General features: G+C 46.4%; 2 protein-coding genes across 8 annotated transcripts in view; one reads left to right on the top strand and one right to left on the bottom strand.

Moving 5' to 3' along the window:
- The window catches only part of EXOSC7 (exosome component 7), a 29370-nt gene extending 19646 nt beyond the window's left edge, over window positions 1–9724 (bottom strand). Inside the window, exons 1-3 of the mRNA XM_027096922.1 lie at window positions 9607–9724; window positions 1615–1716; window positions 1216–1310 (exon numbers count right to left, since the gene is read on the bottom strand). Coding sequence (XP_026952723.1) covers window positions 1216–1310; window positions 1615–1716; window positions 9607–9693 — 284 coding nt within the window. The 5' untranslated portion in view covers window positions 9694–9724. The remainder of the gene's footprint in view (window positions 1–1215; window positions 1311–1614; window positions 1717–9606) is intronic.
- Window positions 9725–9741: 17 nt separating this feature from the next.
- Window positions 9742–19318, top strand: part of ZDHHC3 (zDHHC palmitoyltransferase 3) — a 56164-nt gene continuing 46587 nt past the window's right edge. For 3 of the 7 annotated variants that reach the window (XM_027096914.1, XM_027096919.1, XM_027096920.1), the window contains exon 1: window positions 9777–9995. The gene's annotated coding sequence lies outside the window, so the exon portion shown is untranslated. Of the gene's footprint in view, window positions 10005–11250; window positions 11426–19318 lie in introns of all 7 variants that reach the window. The other 4 variants (XM_027096915.1, XM_027096918.1, XM_027096921.1 and 1 more) reach the window with 4 other exon arrangements.

Here is a 19318-nt window from a genome sequence, read left to right as displayed (position 1 = left end):
TGCTTGCAAGGTTGGTCCTCAGCTGGCATCTGGGCACTTGGCTCTCAGACTGGACTCAGTCAACAGTAAACTGGGTCTCCTGTGCCTAGACTGTGCAAATAACGTGGTGTATGCTAAACACCTGCTTTCCTTCTGGGAGTCTGGAACTTTGGTATGTGTAAAGCAGAGGGTGCCTATGTGACCAGCCCCAATCAAAATCTTGGTGCTGAGTCTCTAATGCATTTTCTTAGGCAGAATCATCACACACGTGTTGCTGCATTTCTGTGATAATCAAAGCTCTGAATACAACTCCATGCTCTATGCTAAGTCCTGTGAGTCCTTTCAGGAAATGTCTGAATGTGGGGGGTGGTCTTGCCAGCCCTCCCAGTGAAGTACCAATATTATATACCTGCACCTAGCATGAGCTGATAGAGCCTTACCCACCTCAAGAAGGTCTGCTGTCACCACCCAGCTAGAAGAGGAGTTACAGATAGAAGATGAGACTGGGCTGGCAACCCGATAAAAAGCCCCAACCCCTAGAAGGGGAGGTAACACAAGGGAGAGAAAGAACACTTTTGAAAGTCCACTGAACCAGTCGTTGTGCTGGATGCTCACTCTATTTTCATTACTTCGCTTCCTCATCATCACAACAGTAGTATTATCTCAATATTTTAGATAAAGAAATTTAGGCACAGAGGAACTGAGTAACTAGCCTGAGGTCACACAGCTAGCCAGAGAAGGAAGCCAGCAACAAGGCTGGCTGGCTGGCTGCAGAGACTGCAGAGTCTCTGCTTTTCCCAGTACCCACACTGCCTGCCCAGCTGCCACCCCATCGGCCTGTCAGGCTGCTTGGCTTGCCCTACTCCCTGCTCTGCCAAGCAAGTCATGAGAAGTTTTCTGCAAAACTAGAGCAGGAAGAGAAACAGGACATCATTTAATTTGACTCTCATAACTACCATGTGCCTGGCTGCCTGGCAGACACCCTCCTTTTTCAGACAGGGAAAATGAAGCCTAGTGAGGGCCAGCTGATTAGGGACAAGGGCAGGACCTGAGCCAAGGCCTCCTTTCACATTTCCCAGTGCCTGGTACACAGGAGAACTCAGTAAATACCTGCCGGCTGGTGAAAGATGATTAAATACAAAATAAAAGTGGGCTCAACAAGAAACCAGAGGTTAATTCTCTGAATCTTCTATCTTTTAAAGCATTTTTCTTTAAAAACATCTGCAGAGTACTGACCAGTCAACAAAGAACTCCAGGTAACCTTCATTTGGTTTCTCCAGCTTCGGCGTCCCCATTTCTGCTTTCACTCCCACCAAGATGTCTGTGTGACCCTGCAGACACATGCAAGAAGGGTCCCCACTCAGGGCAGGCAGCCAGGCACCCAACCACCCCCTCCTCTCCCAGATGTACGCCTCGAGGGGACTCGCTTAGCATCAGTGCCGGGACTTGGAAAGTGGCCCTTTGAGAAGGTGAGGGGTCCTTCAGATGTATACAGACCCCCTCCCAGAGTTTGGCTTGGGTCTTAGATTTCCCTTGGAACAATATGCACTCCAAAAGCCCAGAGGGGCCTGCAACTGGTTCCCTAGAGCCTACCCATTCCTCCACCTGGGTACAGACTGTGGCCACAGTACTCACCAGCTTGACTCTGGCAGACCCACTGGTGTTGGACACCACATCAGTTTCCACTTCAACACATCGGTAGTCTTCACAGCCACGGCCATCCATGCGGAGGTCTTCCTGAGTGCAACAATCAAAATCCTAAGGTTATAATACTAAACCTCTAACAGACTGTTCAACTGACTCACTCCTTTCCCCCCAGAGAGAAATATGTGGTACAACAACTCTTTTTCTCTTAGTGATTCATCCAAATATTCTGTCCTCATAGGTAGTAACATCACTATTTTACAAATGAGGAAATGGAGACTCAGAGAAGTTAAGCGACTCACGTCCAAGGTCCCACAGCTAGGGACAGCAAAGCTCAGCTTCCAACCCAGGTCTGTCGGAGCACGAAGTCCAAACTACGTACCACTATACAGAACAGGCACACACAAACAAAATCTGAACAGACAAAATAAAAGAGGTCTCTTTCCGAATCTGCAATTCTGAAGTCACAAGAAGGATGGATTGTCAGAGATACGGGTACAACTGTCTTGGCTGTAGCCCTCCTACCCCCCAAACCCAATCAGATCTAGTCTGTAAATAGCTAAAAACAACTAACTGGTATCTTCTAAAAGATCTTCTAAAACAGGCATGCTCTAGAACAGGGTCAACAAAGTTAGGCCTGCAGGCCGCCTGTTTTCATAAGCCGTTCTACTGGAACACAGCCGTGCCCACTCGCTTAGGTATTCTGTGGCTGCTGTCATACCACAGCAGCAGAGCTGAGGGGTTGAGATAGAGACCATATGACCTGCAGCCCCCAGATCATTACTATTTAGTCCTTCACAGGAAAAGTTTGCCAACCCCTGCTACAGAGGATGGGTTTCAGGGTGGTGTACGTACTGCCTGGCCTTATCCCCAGTTATTTACTTAACTCAATTATTTACTTCTATTGGTGTAACTCATAGATAACTATTTTATGCTGTGGTTGTAATCCAGTACTTCCATTATTTATCTTGTTGCTCCAAGTGTCCCAGATTTGGCCACTGGGAGCTCCTTTGGGTTGGTTCTTGCATTCTCTCAACATGTCTCCAATCTCTTCGGAGCACTTCTTTACTTCTGACAACAAAAGGTGTTCCAGCCACTTGTAGTTTACCTGCCCCAGCCCTGGGATCAGCCCTTTTTCCAAAGAGCCCTGGTTCCCTTCATTGCAGAATAGTACTTAAAAACCAGGATCTGGGTGCTAAGTAGGTTCATTGCTACAGGGGTATCATTGCTTCTAGATCGTCTCAGTAGAACAGTGCTAGAAAATATACGTATGTGTACTAACCCACACACATACACACACCTATATTTATTTCTGTATCTATCCACATATCTGTTAAAAAGTCATGTGTTCATACTGAGAGTTGGTTCTAACCTACCTCCTTGTCTTATTTGTAACTTCTTTCTCAGACAGGGAGGAACCTGGCTCTCATTATCTACAATGTATTTATGTATTTGTTAAATCTCTGTATATACATAAAGTAGTTTCAGAATTACTACGCCATACCCCTGTGAAAAACAAATTTACTAATACAGTATTTGTGTAGAGTTCTTTTTGTCTTTAGCCTTACAGCACCCACTCAAAATATTGTTTCCAGTTGTCTTTCCCCATCCTTCCTGTGCCTCTGTTACTCATCTGTACCCCTGTCAGTTCATTAGTAACTGCTGGGGTTCCATTTTGGGTCCCCCACATCCTGGCTACTTTTAATTACTATCACCAGGGCTCTAAGAGTCAAAGCTATCAGAGAAGGTGTGCTCAGAGAAATGTCACTCACCCCTCATCCCTATTTTCATCCCCCCCCCACCTTCCTACCCCCTCCCACCAGCGCCAGGCAGGTAACCAATCTCTTTAGTTCCCAGTCCATCTTTCATGTACTTCCTTTCCACAAATGAACAGATAAGAGTATTTTTAATATCCCTTATTTTCTTTTATAAAATATGGCATACTACAGATACTCTTTTACACGTAGCTTCTTTTTCTAAACAATTAACAATACATACGCAGGAAATCACTCCACATTAGCTCATAGATTGTCCTCATTCTCTGTAAACATTTTTTGAAAGCTCTTTCTTTCAGCAAAAAAATCATTAGCCTCATCAGATTCTCAAAGGGATTAATGCTTCTCAAAATATTGAAAACAAAAACCAAACAAACAAACCAAACAAACAAGCCACCACTGTTCTGAAGTATGTATCTGTCAGAGATTTATCTTTAAACTGCTTGGCTCACTGCATATCTGATTGACTTTTTTATTTTGAGAAATGAAAATACAGAAAAGGAAAACACTGAATACTCCCGCCACACAGTACCAACTACTACCATCTGTCGTGTTTGTTTCAACTCTTTAAACTCCTGTTAAAGGAGAGAAAATAAACATCCTAAATCAGGCTGAAGTCCTTTTGCAGCCAGTCGACTCCAAGACATCCCCTCCCAGCCATCCCCTCCCTGGAGGCAATCCCTATCTGAAGCCTGGGGAGACATGTTCTCGAAAAGCAACAGAATTTCAAGTCTAGAAGAATGAGTCTCCTGAACTCTACAGAGTGAGTTCTCTTCCCTGGAGGATCCCAAAACTATATAACTGTGTCTCGTCACAACCCCACCTACCCCCACCCACATGAAAGCATCCTAGGTCAATCTCGGCTTGCCCCATCCCCCAGGTGTGCCTTGCTAGGAAGTGAACACCTGGCCCAGAAACAGCATTTACAATGAGTCCTTGGTGGATTGTAGGTATGGCACAAGTGTGAGCAGTCACTAGGAGCATCAGTCATGGCCTCCAGGCCTGGTCCTGCCATTAACTAGCTGCTTGACCTAGGACTAACCCTAACCCTAACCCTAACCCTAACCCTTCCCCTCTAGACTAATTTCCTCATTTGTAGATGTAGAGATTGAATTCAACGGCCTCAAAGGTGCGTCTCTAATTCTGTGGATCTATAAATTAAAAGAGCCACAATTATTTGCAAGAACTAATAGTAGCTACTATTTAATGTGCATTTACTATCGACCAGATAACGTGCTAGGAACACTATACAGTTAACATGTTAAATCCTCGCAATAACCCTATAATGTAAGAGAGCAAATTTTCATTCCATTTTACAAATGGGGATCAGGTTGAAAGATGCTAAATGGCTGGCCCAACGTCATAGCCAGTAAATAGCACTTGAATTCCAAGCCAGAGCTCTTAACCCCAATTCCACAGTCTCCTGCATTCTAAAGAGTCTCTTCACTGTGCAAAGGAGGCAGCACAGGCCTCTCTCAAAGGACGAACTGGCTGGCTATACCAGTTCGTCCTAATGATGGTGATGACGACTCTGAAAGCAGGAAGGCCGCAAGGCTACAGGGCTTCCCACTATTGCTTTAAATTACCACTCATTCTAGTCACAACCCTTTGTAGTGACAACCCACTGTTCCAAAATGTGGCTGGAGGGGTGTCAGAAAACTGGGCCTCACCAGAGCTTGCCTTTCCAGCCTTTAAATCAGTCTCTGCCCCCTGGGGAAGGCTCAGTCAGGAAGGCTCGGGTGACAAGTAAGAGATAAACAAAAAAGCTACAAATTTCCGATAAACAAAAAAGCTACAAATTTCCCTTTCCAGGGACGCGTAAAGTATAATTTTTTTCATAGAAAAAAGCACACAACAGGAGAAAACAAAGTCCATGAATCACTGCACACAGGACTTTTTAAAAATCCACTTTTCCTCATAAAAGGCTTAGGAAGGGGCTTCCCTGGTGGTGCAGTGGTTGAGAGTCCACCTGCCGATGCAGGGGACACGGGTTCGTGCCCCGGTCCGGGAAGATCCCACATGCTGCGGAGCGGCTGGGCCCGTGAGCCATGGCCGGTGAGCCTACGCGTCCGGAGCCTGTGCTCCGCAACGAGAGAGGCCACAACAGTGAGAGGCCCGCGTACCGCAAAAAAAAAAAGGCTTAGGAAATCGCTAAACCTGCTTGGCCTGGCTCAGAGCCTGACGCCCTACCATAATTTTTATTCATCTGTAGTACTCAGGAGCTAAGGAATCAATCCATGTGTGAACACTTAAACATGGGCTGCCCTGAAGTGAACGCTCCATTTAAAAAATCAATAGAGATGTCCACAGGTGACAGACCATACCAGGGAGTGGAACCCTGTTCTCAGCAGAGGGGACTGAGCACCTTTCTAGGTAAAGGCCTTCTGGATGCTAGGATGGCTCCTCGTGACTTTCAAGTTGTTACCTGTGTGATCACTACAACCCTGCTGGTTGGGTGTGGCACAGAGTCACCGCCAACCTATATTTAAAACTCTGCTGTTCCACGCCAGCTTTTTGACCTTGAGCAAGTTAGTTCCTCAACAGCTCTGAGTCTGTCTCTTTGTCTATAAAGCGGGAATAACCCCGACCCTACAGAGTTATAGGAGAATCCTCAGCACAGTGCAGCACACAGGAGTCCCTGCTCAGCAGCTCCTTCTGCTTCTGGCAGCACATATTAACTCACTGAATCCTCAAAAACAACCCGGAGAGAGGTTACAAATGAGGACACTGAGGCGCCAAGTTTAACCTCCTGTTTGTGACAGAGTGGCAGGACAGATGACCCAACCCAGAGTTGCTGTTCCTCACACCCGGGTAACACAGTCCTACTTCCTAATGGGAGTTGTCAGTTGGCTCTCCTAATCCAACACACTTGGGAGGATTTAGACTTAAAGTAGTCCTCTGAGGCGATGCTAACCACCTCCCACCTCCACTACCTTGCTTTGACTTGTCCAAGAGTGCAGAGCTTGCTGGAGGAGAACTGAAACCATACGGCCTCCCCTACTAGAAAGCCACCCTACTTTGGAAAGGGCCAGCTTTGCAGGCCCAGGCCCCAGACACAGCAGGCAAAACGAGATGTTGTCCTCGTTCCACTTTCCAAGCCTGTTGGGTGGGCCTGCATTCCTTTAGGATGGGATCCCACTCACCTTGCAAAGGGCCTGACCCAAAGGCATACAATCCAGAGAGTGGCCAGCTCTTTGGGGCGTGAAACTGATTCACTCCTTGGAATCTGATCTCTGATCTGGGAAATACTTGGGAGCGAAAGGGAGTTAAAGAGGAGCTGACAGGTCATGGTGTGGAGGGAGGCTGGAGAGGCCTCACAGAAGTAAAGGTGGGGGGATGGCATGTACCAAGGTGGAGGGCAGCTGGACAGCAAGCGGCTGCGGAGAAGTGAGACACTTCAGCAGAGAGAAGTAGGGCTGTCACCAGAGACGTAAAGACAGGCAGAGTCACACAGTCTATGTGATCCATGCTGGAGCCCTGAAAAGGCAGTGCCCCAGAGCTGCGTAGGGACTTTCCAGGCCTGGCCACAAATCCCCCTTGTCTTGAGACAATTTAACAATCTCTAGCCCTCCAAATCAAAAGAGCTTAAATCTCAACAGCCACAGGCGGAACCCCACATGGGGTCACTAGGAAGGTTGCGGATATAGTATGGATGGTTCCGGACAAAGCCACACTTCCGATGGAAAAATCTTGACAGGGAGCCAACTTCTCTTCAGGGTTGACCACATGCCAGGTGGTCCATATTCTCTTTTCTCATCATTCCTCACAATCCCTTTCTGCTCCCAGATGGATATGTTCTCATTTTATACAGGGGGAGCTAGCTCAGCTACTCAGGTAAGAATCACTCTTACTGTGAATGGTGGAGCCGGGAAAGGATCCCTGCTCAGTCTGACTCCAAGTCCTCACTCAAACAGACGCAGGAGGTCATGTGACCTTGTCAGGGGAACCACTGACAGAAACCGCCCACCCTGGCCAGAACTTATAGTAACCATTTGCATGAGTTATCTTACAACAGGAGGTCCTGGTAAGGAACACGGAACTAACAAGCTATCACCAACCGGAAGAATTCGGGAAGGGTCAAAAGGAGAGGGGACACCAGTCAATATGTCCTACCAACTTCCCAGAATCCTTCTCGCTGGAATCCATCTTGGCTGAGTGATGTACACGCCACCATGAAGGACCCTGAGTCAGAATGATTGGCCAGAGACAACCCAGAAACTAACTCCATCACCATAAAACCTGAGAATGAGAGCCACGTGGCAGAGCAGTTCTCCTGGGTTCCCTCACCCTACTGCTCTCTGCCCGGGTGCCCCTTCCCAATAAAGTCTCTTGCTTTGTCAGCACATGTGTCCCCTCAGACAATTCATTTCCGAGTGTTAGACAAGAGCCCACTCTTGGGCCCTGGAAGGGGTCCCCCTTCCTGCAACAACCTCAGGCAGGGGGGCAAAGATTTCTGCAGCAGACTCCAGGCTGGACCAGGCCAGAGGCTTGCCCATAGCCCAACGTCTGGTGACTGCATCAAAATCTCCCAACATTTATGAAAATACCCATTCCCAGGCCCCAGCCCCAGAGATTCTGATTCAGAAGGTCCAGGTAAAGCCCGCGAAGCTGTATTTTGTGAGTAAAAGGCGCTTCAAGGTTTCAGAATCACTGGGCTAAGACGGAGGTTAGCAATGTCTTTTCATGGAGGAAGCAGCACATATTTAGCTAGTTAAGCAAACCCCAAAAGAGGATTAAATGCTAATTCTGGATATTCTGACATCTGCCCCCAAATTCCTGAATATAAAAACCAGTTTGATACAAGTTAGTAAAACAAAAGTTGTACAAAGAAATGCAAAATAGGGTTCTAAAGAAACTGAGAACCAACGTGGGAAAAAGTATTACCTAAAAAGATAACAATACAGCAATATATGTCAATATACTATTTAAGGTCTAGGAAAATGGTGGGGTTCAGAACTTGCCCTCCCCGTTATTTCCCCAACATGCTTTCAGAAGACAGAAGAAAGAGAAGTAGAAGTGGGGAGTCTCTCTGGCCTTTGCCTTTGAATCCTTATTTTAAAAAAGGGAAAGTGGCATGCAAGTCAAGGTGGGCTTTGCAATCAGAAAGATCTGGATTTATATCCCAGGTCCACTGTAATCAGAGAGGGTAGGGGACCCCGGAAAAAGAGAACCAGGCATGGCTTTCTGGACATAAGAGAAGCCATTTTAGGCCTAAGCATTGTCGTGATCTAAGCCTGACCATAATGCTTGCCCTTGAACAGGTCTCTGTAATCAATGATCTTGAGGGAAGTAAAGAATGCAGGAAAAAAGGAAAAGCAGTGAAGAAATAACAGTTGAGATAAAACAGAGCCCTAGTTTTTCCTCAAGGGATATACTTAACAATCTGATACAGATCTTTGACTTGTTATACAAGAACTAAGGCCCCCACCCAGCTAGAGGATGGTAACTACAGGATAAGACCCCAAGCTGGTCTCAACACGAGGAAGGATGATGTTGACCTTTATGACCTTCGGAGACTCCAATCAACTAAAGCTTGGAGTCTGTTAACCTTTGCCCCAGTTCTATGCTAAATTCCCCTCTGCTCAAGCCCCCACATGAATATGCATGTGCCCTTAGCTTATTCTCCAATTTTGCTAATTGGATAGACACTGCTTTGGAAAAGATCCTCAGCGTCCCCTCACTTGCTGCAATTAACAAATCCTTCCTTCTCCCAGTCTTTGACTTGGTTGTGTCTTTTGGCTCGACACCCACCAAGCGGCAAACCCTGTTTTCGGGTAACACGACCACACACTTACTTTGTGACCTCAGACAACTGATTTAACCTCTCTGAGCATAGTTCCTTATATGTAAAGTAGAGATAATACTTACCTTCAGGACTGTTACAAAGATTCAATGGGATAAAAATTATGATAGAATATGTACCTAACAAAAATGGGACAGCTCAGCCTTCAAAGGCTGAGAGGGTCTTTAACAGAATCAGGGACTGCCCACCGCTTCCTACCCGGGTGTGGAACCTTGTAGACCCAGAAAGAAGCAAGTACAAATACAATCCTAAATGGATTCTCGCCGCCTGGTCCCAAATACACCCTCATTGCCGGCTTCGATCTGCACACGCCGGCCGCCGAGCGGTTTAATCACAAGGTAAACCCAGTCAGCCGCAGTCCTAGGGGAACCCGACGGCCGGCGCCGGTACCGCTGCTGCCGCTACCTGAACGCCATGCACAATGTACACCTTCTCCGCCTCACTCAGCGCCACAAACGCCATGCTGCCGAGCCTCCCCGCCGCAGATGTCATCTGCCAGCGTCTCCCCCGCGGACCACGCCCCCTCCGCGCCCATGCGTCATCAGCCTGCGCGGCGGCCGCTCCAGCAGCCGCCGCCGCCACCACCGCCAGCACCGCCGGGAGCTCGATGGGCTTCTCTTGCGCGCCGCCCTGTGTCTGGCCGAGTCCAGGGAGCCGCGGCGCCTCGTGCCGGGGAGCCATCGCTGCAGCCCGAGGCCGGATCGCGGGTCGGGGGCTGCAGGGGGAGCGACGGCGGCGGCGACAGCCGAGCCCCACCGGGGGCCTGGGACTGGGGAACTGCCTCCAGCTTCACGGTCAGTTGGGTGAGGAAACTGGGATTGGGTGAAAAAGCTGGGGTGAGACGAGAGGCACGAGCCGGGGCCGGAGCTGGAGGACTCGTAGTAGGAGAGACGTGCGGCGCAGTTTGCTCAGAGCTGAAGTTGAAGTAGCAGGTCGTGTGTGTTGAGAGAGACAGACAGACAGACACAGACAGACTCACTCCGAGTGAGGGGAGGCGGACGTCGTGATTGGCCTGAGAGGCTGTCTCCTTGCTCTCCTTCCTGCCCCCTGTCTTGCATTTCTCTGGTCCCTAGAATGGTGGTAAAGAAAGAGGCGATAAAGACCTCTTTAGGTCGTTCCCGGTGGGAAGGGTCTGGGCCAGAAGTGAATGCCCACTAGTCCCGAGGCGTCTTCACCCCAGGGATTCCCCCACCCCCACCCCCGCTCTCTCTCTGGGGCTGGTTGACCGAACGCTGACCCGGAACCTTTGCAGGATCCCCTTGCCCCGGGTGGCTGCCGGAGCATTGTCCCAAAGAGAGTAGGGGGGGAGAGTCTTGGTCGGCGCTGGCTGGGGGGCGCAGTGCCCAGGCGTCCCCAGCACTTCCTAGCAGTGACTAGTGATCGCTGGGAGCCGTGGACGAAAAACATGCCAGCCCCGCTCGTGGCCACGTAAGAATGGGCCTCGAATATTCAGAAAGGATACCTGCAAGGTGAATGTGGGGTCACTGAAGGAGCCCATTAAGGCGGGGCTGACAGGGCACGAAAAAATTTTAAAGGGGCCACGTGGATAAATGGGGGAAAGTTAACCCCAAACGACAGAAACAAAGAGGGGGTCTGATGACTTTTCCAAATGCTCCATTTTTGAGGAACCTCCCTGTACTCAAAAGTGAAAGTAACCCTTGACAGCTTGATCATCCAAAGAACATTTGGGTTTTCTCAGATAGTAGCTCAAATACAGTTTCACACATAACTCTTGGGAGCTTAGCATAGATGGGCTTTGTGCTGGCTTTGGAACACTAAGACAAGTGGAGCACAACTTCTGCCCAGAGAAGCTCCCCAGGCAGAGGGGAAGGACCCAGGGCCAGCATAACCACAGAACATGGTGGTTAAGAGCTATGACAGTGGCACTAGTGAACACAGTGGGATAGGGAGGTCAGTCCGAGGAGGGTATGGAGAGGAAGTACCTGCCCACATTCTTAAGCACTAAACTGCTGAGCCCCAAAATAGATGATCACTTCTTAGTAGACTGGACATTAGTTGTTTCTGATGTCTCTACATAATTCTCTGCAGGTGCACCTACAGGGAAGACATCCTGCATTGTTGAACTTTGCCCTCCAGGGAATCTAGGAGAGGTGAAACTGGAAGTGTTTCCTCCCTAACGAAAGTACAGGTGCCCCCACCTGTTGTGGCACATAGATGCCTTTGTGTGTGGTTGGACGCCTGGATTCTAGAGAGGACCTCCGTGGTGAGATAACAAGGGACTGCTGTTGTTAGAAATGGTATTTGTGCTAGAGAGTGCTCAGAAAGGAGAGACCCTGGATGTGGAATTTTAGTAGCTAGGATATCTAAGAAGATTGAGGGTTTAAAAAGTGGCAGTGAATAGATCAGAAAAGACACTGAAAGAAAATTCTGAGTTTGGATACCATGGAATCATCTTTATATAAAGATTCATCTTTCAATGAATCTTTTAAAATATAAAACATACATTTGAAGTGTTCCCCTGATAATTGACTAAGTTTCTTTGCTGGAGAAGGGTTGGCAGTATTTGCTAAATAACATTATGAACAATATCTGACATGTTAGACAAAGTAGATATAAGAGGTGTAAACAGTAGAATGTTCATTTAAAATTCTCTACTAAAACAATGACACCTTCACTAATTGTTTTGCTTGAATGCAGCCAGAACATTTTTATCACATATGTTGTGATAATGTGTTAGACATTTCAAAAGCCTATAAATCCAGAGTTCTTTTTGGTTTACTGAAGCAATTCAAAGATTATATGTTTGCCAGAAAATCAAAACACCAAGGATGGAATATTATTCTGTTAACCTGCTTGTTTTCCCATCACTGTCAGATTCTTTTGGAGGCATACTGATTTATAGGTCTGTCTGTTCTAAATCTCTGTACGCTTATTAATTTTATCTAACAGTAACTTAAGTATAATAGTGCTTATTATGTGCCAAGCACTGCTCTAAAGCACTTTACAAAGACTAACTGATTCAGTCCTATTAACAATAGCCCTGTGAGGCAGGTACTATTATCCTGTTTTACAGATTGGGAAACTGAGGTGCAGAGAGGCTGTCTTGACCAAGGTCTCAGGTCACACAGCTAGTAAGCGGTAGAGCCAGGATTTGAGACCAGAAAACCTAGCTCCCATACCTGCCTTCCTAACCATCCCCTTATGTAGCTGTCCCCTTTCATTTCATTCACTAGAGTATTTGAAGGAGGCCTGTGTTTGTTGTGGAACTGGTAAAGCCCTATAAGTTATAGTTAGTTTTAATTCCAAAAGCAAGGAATCTGTTCCTTTTTCTAGAGGAACATTGAACGTGGTGCTGATGGGAAGCTCATGTGTCTGTTTCAGCCAACTCTTTTAGGTAAGGGAAAAGGTTACATATAGACCAAGTGGAGCTTAACTCAAAGTACCTGAGATCCCTCAACGGCAGAGAAGCCCAATGGATCAGGTACAGAGGGTTGAGATAGGCATGGAGACCCAGATTCCAACCACGTGCTTATTCCCAGAATAGACCTCTAGAAGCTCTTCAAACAATCAGGAAGTATTTGTTTGCATGCCTTTGTGTCCCTAGTGTTCTCGTGGGCCTGAAGAGATAAGAAACTGAAAACACACACCTGCCTAAAAGGAGTTTAAGATTTCTTATAACTGCGGAGCCCAGGTTCTTGAACTAGTACGTGAACAAGACAAAATAAAGTGCTCAATTGAGACACGTGGTACTTAGATGAGAGGCCGGCCTATAATAAGGTGCTAATTGTGCAGGCCAGGCATCAAGAGCAACAGGTAAAGAGCTGCTGCTAGCCACTGGCAGATAACAGTAACATTACACAGAGTAAATCTGTCCCACCTAGCCTTGGTTAATTAAAGCAAAAACAGTCAGTTACAGGAGAGCTTGGGGCAGTGCTGAGTCCGTGGTGCTGAAGTTGCAGAGAGCTCTCGAAGGAGACCTCTTAAAAGCCCAGCAAGGGAACATTTTATTCCCAGTCTTAAACACAGGTAGCCAAGTTTTAGGCCTTTTCCTTTGCGTTCTCACAATTAGCCCAGCACCCCAGAAAAGCAAAAGTGAGCTATTGTTTTCCCTATAGATCCGTTTCCTTTAAACACTTTGCATTTGTCCTGCCTGTGCCTTGTCTTAAAGAATACTCGGTATAAATAACCTGTCATAGTCAGGCCAGCACGTCTGTCTGTCTTGTCATTCTAGAAATCATAACTTCTGGTTCCAGTGATAGAAAAATTGATGGGAATACATAGGTAAAGCTTATTCTCATTTAGAGGAAGGGTCTTCACGTGTGTTTCATTCTGAGCGAATGGCAGGGTGCTTCCTATGTCTTTCATTAGGGCATGTGTGAGAAAAGGGCATCACATGTCCTGATTAGCAAATCTGGAAGTATTTAAACACATACACACCCCGATAGCCATAGAAAGTAGCAGAAGCTGAAGCAGCAGTGAAGGTGTGATGTCTGGCTATTGACCTTTTGGGGGAAATAAGAAGGCTAATGCCATGCTGCCTCGAATTTCTTCCTGTTTTCTGCATTTTAAAATCATTTGCCTTCCTCCTCAAAAGCAGATTTCCAGAGACAAATGGCCAGGTTATTGCTGACTTTTGACTGTGTAGGTAAGAAGACTACCTTGCATGTCCCACCTAATTCAGCCATTCATCCAGGCAATGTGAGGAAACACCAGGAAAACTCCCTCTTTTCATAGTTTCTTCCAAATTGTAACATTCCTGGTAACATTCCATTGATTGAACTCTTTGGATTTTCTGGTCTACCTGAGACATGAATATCTCCTGTTCAGGGTCAGTGGGGATGGAATGCCTTGGGGTACGATTGATTTTTCACCTTAGGACAATGGCCCTAGTGGGACAAGTACAGTTCTGGCCGCAGTTCTGTTGCAATAAGTTTTGACTTTGCCTTGTACAAAGTGTGCGTTTCTAACCCAAGAAAGAGTAGCAGAGAATCTAGAAAGGCAGGTTGGCTAGGAAGATAATGATCTATGGTAGAAAGACTATTGGGCATCTATTCGAGTGATCTAGACTTTGCCACTAACTTGCTTTGTGACTTTGAGTAAGGCAACCTCTCTAAACCTCATTTTACACGAAAATGCCTATCTTACCAGGTTATAGAAGTCACAGTAGATCTCGGATATAGAGACATTTAAACACTGAAAAATGGTCATGTTTAACTTTGGACTTTAAGACTTCTCTCTTTTACCATTTTGTAATATTTGATGTATTTTGATAGTGCTTTTCCCTCTCTGCAAAACATTAAATGAAAGAACAAAGGAAGTGGTAATTACATGCCATACTTCATTGAAAAAATTGAACATGCTCAGGAAAATTGCTAACAGACAACTGTTTCTTTTTGAATATTAACAAAAAATGGGGAAAGAAAGTTAAAGGATACTTTTGATAATAAAAAAATCCAAGAAATTAACAAAGATGTTGAATTTGTTTCTGAGAACAGAGGAATCAGAATCTCAGCCCTGCAGAGGACTTTAGCAATCAGCTCAATGTTCCCTCTTGTTTTATGGGTGAGGAAACTGAGGCCCATAGAGGGTAACTGTCTTGCCCCAAATCATGAGGTTAGTGAGCAGCAGGGTGGGGAGTAGAATTCTGGCCTCTTGACTCCAAGCCCAGTCTTCATTCTGCTTAGCACTAGTCTCCCATCTATCTCCAAAGGCCTCTAACAGATGCCTCGCCTGGCAGGCGGGGGCTGTGGACTTGTAGAGTCTCGTTTCCTTGGGCCCAGGTTCCTCCCAAGCCTCTGCTCTTGCATTGCCACTTACAGGGCCTGCCTGAGGTGAGTGGGATCAGCAGGGACCTGAAAGCAAAATGGGTCCCCTCCTTGAAGCCTGGTACAGTTGTAGTAGCTGGTTCTCTCTTCTCCTCCCCTAACTCCTCTTTCAGATCCCTCTAAGCCCTTTTGCTTTTAGTCCCTAAGAAAGCCACGCTCTTGCCTGGGTGATGTCATAGTGGCTGCATATCTGCACATAGCACAGTGTGGGGCCAGGTGCCATTTTCAGCCTTTGCTGGTTGGTCTCTGCCTAGCATGGGTGGGCTTTCCCTCAGAAAAAGCAGCGTGCTGGAACTTGGCCCTACAGGAAATGTTCCCCAGCAGAAGCAGATTTTAGGGATTCAATCTTTGGGTGACCCTCCTGGCTGAAGCTTCACAGCCCTCCTGCTTCCTAAGTTAAGGCAGGATCAGTCTTCTGAATGGTGGCTGGTGTTCAGCCAGGGCCCCAGCTTAGAGCACAAAATGCTTAAGTTGAGGTCTGTGATCTATGAACAGCACTGCATGTGGCCCACCCGAGAGTGCCATCTCTGGGTGACCATGTGTGGGCAAGAGATTCAAACAGTAAGTAAGCCAAGGTCACTGGTAGAAACATCAGCACCCTTCCCCCTTTTGTTTCTAGTTAATGGGCAAAGTTAATGATTGTAGTGAGTAGTTAAAGCTAGGCTCTGGAATGAGAGCAGGCTTGGGAGTGTATCCTGTCTCCACTGCTTCCTAGCAGTATGAACATAGGGTAATCTTTCCATGCCTCAGTTTCCTCACCTCTAAAAGGGGGTGGGAAAGTGAGGACTTATCCTACAAGGTCGAGTAGCTATGAGGATAGAGCAGGATGAGGTGCGTCTAGCATACAGCCCAGTATAGTAGACCTTCAGTAAGAGTCAGGGCCCCGCTCCACGTTGGGTGTGCCCTGCGCTGTGGCAGCTGCCAAGCAGAAGGCATCTTGGAACCTACTCCTGACAGAGGCCAGGGGCAGTTCAGTGTCAGGTGAGGTCATGCACCTGATTACAAAGGGTTCCATGTACTATAACACTTGTTGACAAACATTAATTGAGTAGCTAAATCAGTGACATATTGTTGCCTTTTTAAAGAGTTTCCTGCTGGGTTGCAGACTTCCTGGAAGGAGGAGTTAATGTAGGGAGATGGCCCCATAAGCAACAAGAGGATACCATCCTTTAGACCTAGATAGGAAGTTAGCCGGCTCGCTAACCATTTTATGGAAATCAGCTGACTCCTTGAGTTTCATTTCTTTACCCATCTGTAGAAGAGGCTGGACCAGAGTTTGGAAGAGGTCAGCTAGTCCCTATGGTCTCTTCCCGAAAGGCTGTGTTTTTTGAGGGCCCTAGTGTGTGAGGTGGCCTGGTGGGTGCTGTGCTCCATTAAAGAGGAAGCCACCAGCAGCAAAATGGCTCATAGAAGAAAGAATGCTCCTTTTTTTTTTTCCCCCCAAAGAATGAGTATTATAGGCTCCCAGGAGCGGAAGCAAAGTCTGCTTAGAGTCCTTTTCTAAGGTTTTTAAAAAAGAGTCACAAAGTTTAGAGAACTAGGCCTCCCCACTTGAGAGATGAAGACATTAAAGCTAAGTTGAAGTGACCTCTCCTTAGGTCCATGAATTGTGTGCGAGGGAGCAGGAAGCAGAGCTCGTGTTTCCTGCTTGGTCATTCCTCCTGTCCCCCTCTTGCAAAACAAAAAAAGAAAGAAAGAAAGAAAAAGCAGCCATGTGCGGTGCTCAGAATGTGGTCTGTGGCGGCAAACAGAGCTGGTTTTGAATCCTGGCTTTATCTGATCTAGGGAATATTATTAAGACCCTCTATACCTCACTTTTTCAGTCTTTACAATGAATAATAAAAGCTACTGTGCTAAGTTGTTGTGAGAATTTAGAGGGGCTGCTTTGTGTACATCCTCAGTCTTAATGGGCATTCAGTTAATGATAGTGCCCATCTCCATTCCTATAGCAGCACTGCATGTTCTAGGCAAAATCTCAGATGCCCTTGGATTTCCTCATCTGTAAAGCAGAAGAGTTTGACTAAAATCTATTAGATGGTCTTTAAGGTTCCTTCCCACTCTAAAATTCTGACTCAGATAGTGATTGTTTTTTACCAGTTAATCTTATGCGTGGTCTTGTTTTAATTTTTTTCTCATTGTTGCAACATATGATAAAGCACGCTCATAAAAAAGGATGAATGTGTTACCCAAACGAGTGGTAGTTGCTACTGATCCCCAGTGTTTGTGACATATGTCATCCTATATGTGGGTGTGTATTTTTTTTAATAGATCTAGAAAGCTAGGAGGTGGTAAACTGCCAGTTGTAGTACTGTAATAGTCAGTTGTAGTAAATGGAGGAACCGTTAGCCTACATGAGCTTCCAAATCCCCAAACTTTTTTCTGAAATGGAGACTCATTGTTAGGAATCTGAGTTTGCACATGAGTGGGTTTTATAGGAAGGTGGCTTTTATAGGAAGAAGGCAAATTTCGCTTACTGACCACTTGCAGGTTCCCTCAGTGAATTTTAATATATATAGGATTTGGTTTGGGCATGTGATATCTTCCTTCCTTCCTCCCTTCTTCCCTCCCTCCCTTCCTTCCTTTCTGTCTCTCTCTCTTTCCCTCCCTCCCTCCCTTCCTTTCTTTTTTCCTGTTTTTTGTTAAAGGTTAAGTATGACAGAGATAGCAAGCAGGCAGAGGGAGACAGACCCTGTTGTAGAGAGAGACACAATGTAGACTCCTTGGTAAAGATCTTCTAGCACAGGCCAGCAGCTCTGCCTGTCTGGACACCTTCCTTGCCTGGCAAGGTGTGGTGCAGAGGGTAAGATAAGGCACCTTTCCTTTGGACCACACCCTTACCTTTTGGAAAGAGTTGAGTGACTCATTCTGGTTTTTTATGAAACATTTCAAACATAGTGATTCATGGTTCATTCTCTCTTTCTGAGAATCATCTAAAAATAGGTATGAAATTAACAATCCTTTTGGATCCTTACACAAATTAAAGAATTGTAACTCAGATAAATTCATTTTTTGCTAGATCCGATTTATTTCCAGAACTTCCAGGGAATGGGCCATTTATTCATCTGTAAAACTGTAGGGCTGATTTGTGAATACTTGAAGTCCATCACCCTAAAACTTGAGAAGTTCTGAATCTATACTGTGCCAAGATCTGCTTGTATGTTGTGCATGAATGCATGTGTGGATGTGAGAATGTGAGTGGGTGTGCTGTTTTAGGAAAGTAATCTTCACAAAGTCCTTTGAGATGCCTTTAAGGACTTGGTTTTAGATCTAGCTGAGCCACCCATGACTTTAGTGTAGTATCTTGTCTCAGGAAAGCAGCTGGCAATCTGAGAAGATCTGGGATTCTTGGGACATTCGCTGGATCGAGAACAGTGGGTTTTGGGGGTTCTAATACATCCAGTACTGAACTTTTATGTGGTCGTGCCTTTGAACCTTGTTCATGAAGCACGGACTTTTGGTCAACTTTCTTAGGCCAGGTGATGGATTTATAAGGGTTTGCCCCTCACTCAACAAGTAATGATTAACTACAGTCACTGTAGCTGGATTCTGCCCATCACTAATTGTCAACACTAGGCTAGGAGGCTAGGCTGGCCAACAACCACCTATGGGCCATAGTGGAATGGGGCCTCTGAGCTTCGCCTTAGAATCACCACTTTCAAACCCTTTCAGTTGCCCAGCCATGGATAGGCAGCATGGGAATTGAGTCATAAGTGATGTACTGCAAGGCCAATCCAGAACCCCAATCCCTGGGGCTCACGGGACTCTAGATGGAACTTCACTAAATACATTTTTGTCTGCTTATCTGGATTAGTGGAAGGGCCTGACTGTGGTCAGGCATAATGAAGCACGTGTGTTATAGGTGAATCTGGAGGCAATTCTCTGGACCAGAAGCAGTGGCGTTTTTTGGAAGTTAGCACTAATTTCAGTCATTTCTTGGTTTTTGCTTCTGAAACTCTAAGAAGGAAGACTAGATGGTTTTCTTAGACTTCCAACACCCTACTCCCCACAGAGCTCAGGTTGTCATTCTGGACACCATCTCTGCCTTATCATCAGGATCACCTTCTCTAGGGAGCTCCAGAACACCTCTGATCCTGCGCATCTCTTTCTCCTATAGTTTTACCAGATTGGGAGCTGGGAGAGGGAAGGGCAGGGCCTGACCAGGGCAGCACACACACATTATTGTCATCCCTGGGTGTGAGTGCCCTGCACAGTTCCTTGTGTTTAGCGGCTGTTTCATGCATGTCTTTTTGAGTTGAATTGAAGAGAGGGGGCTTGAGAAAGCAAACAGGTCAAGGGCATGGGATGAAGAAGGTAGGGAGGGAAACTGGAGG

The sequence above is a fragment of the Aethalodelphis obliquidens genome, unplaced genomic scaffold, assembly GCF_003676395.1.
Source record: "Aethalodelphis obliquidens isolate GAN/ISIS:26980383/991018 unplaced genomic scaffold, ASM367639v1 scaffold111, whole genome shotgun sequence".
Taxonomy (NCBI): Eukaryota; Metazoa; Chordata; class Mammalia; order Artiodactyla; family Delphinidae; genus Aethalodelphis; species Aethalodelphis obliquidens.
The sequence above is the reverse complement of the archived record's forward strand: the minus strand, read 5'-3'. Positions and strand labels throughout refer to the sequence as shown.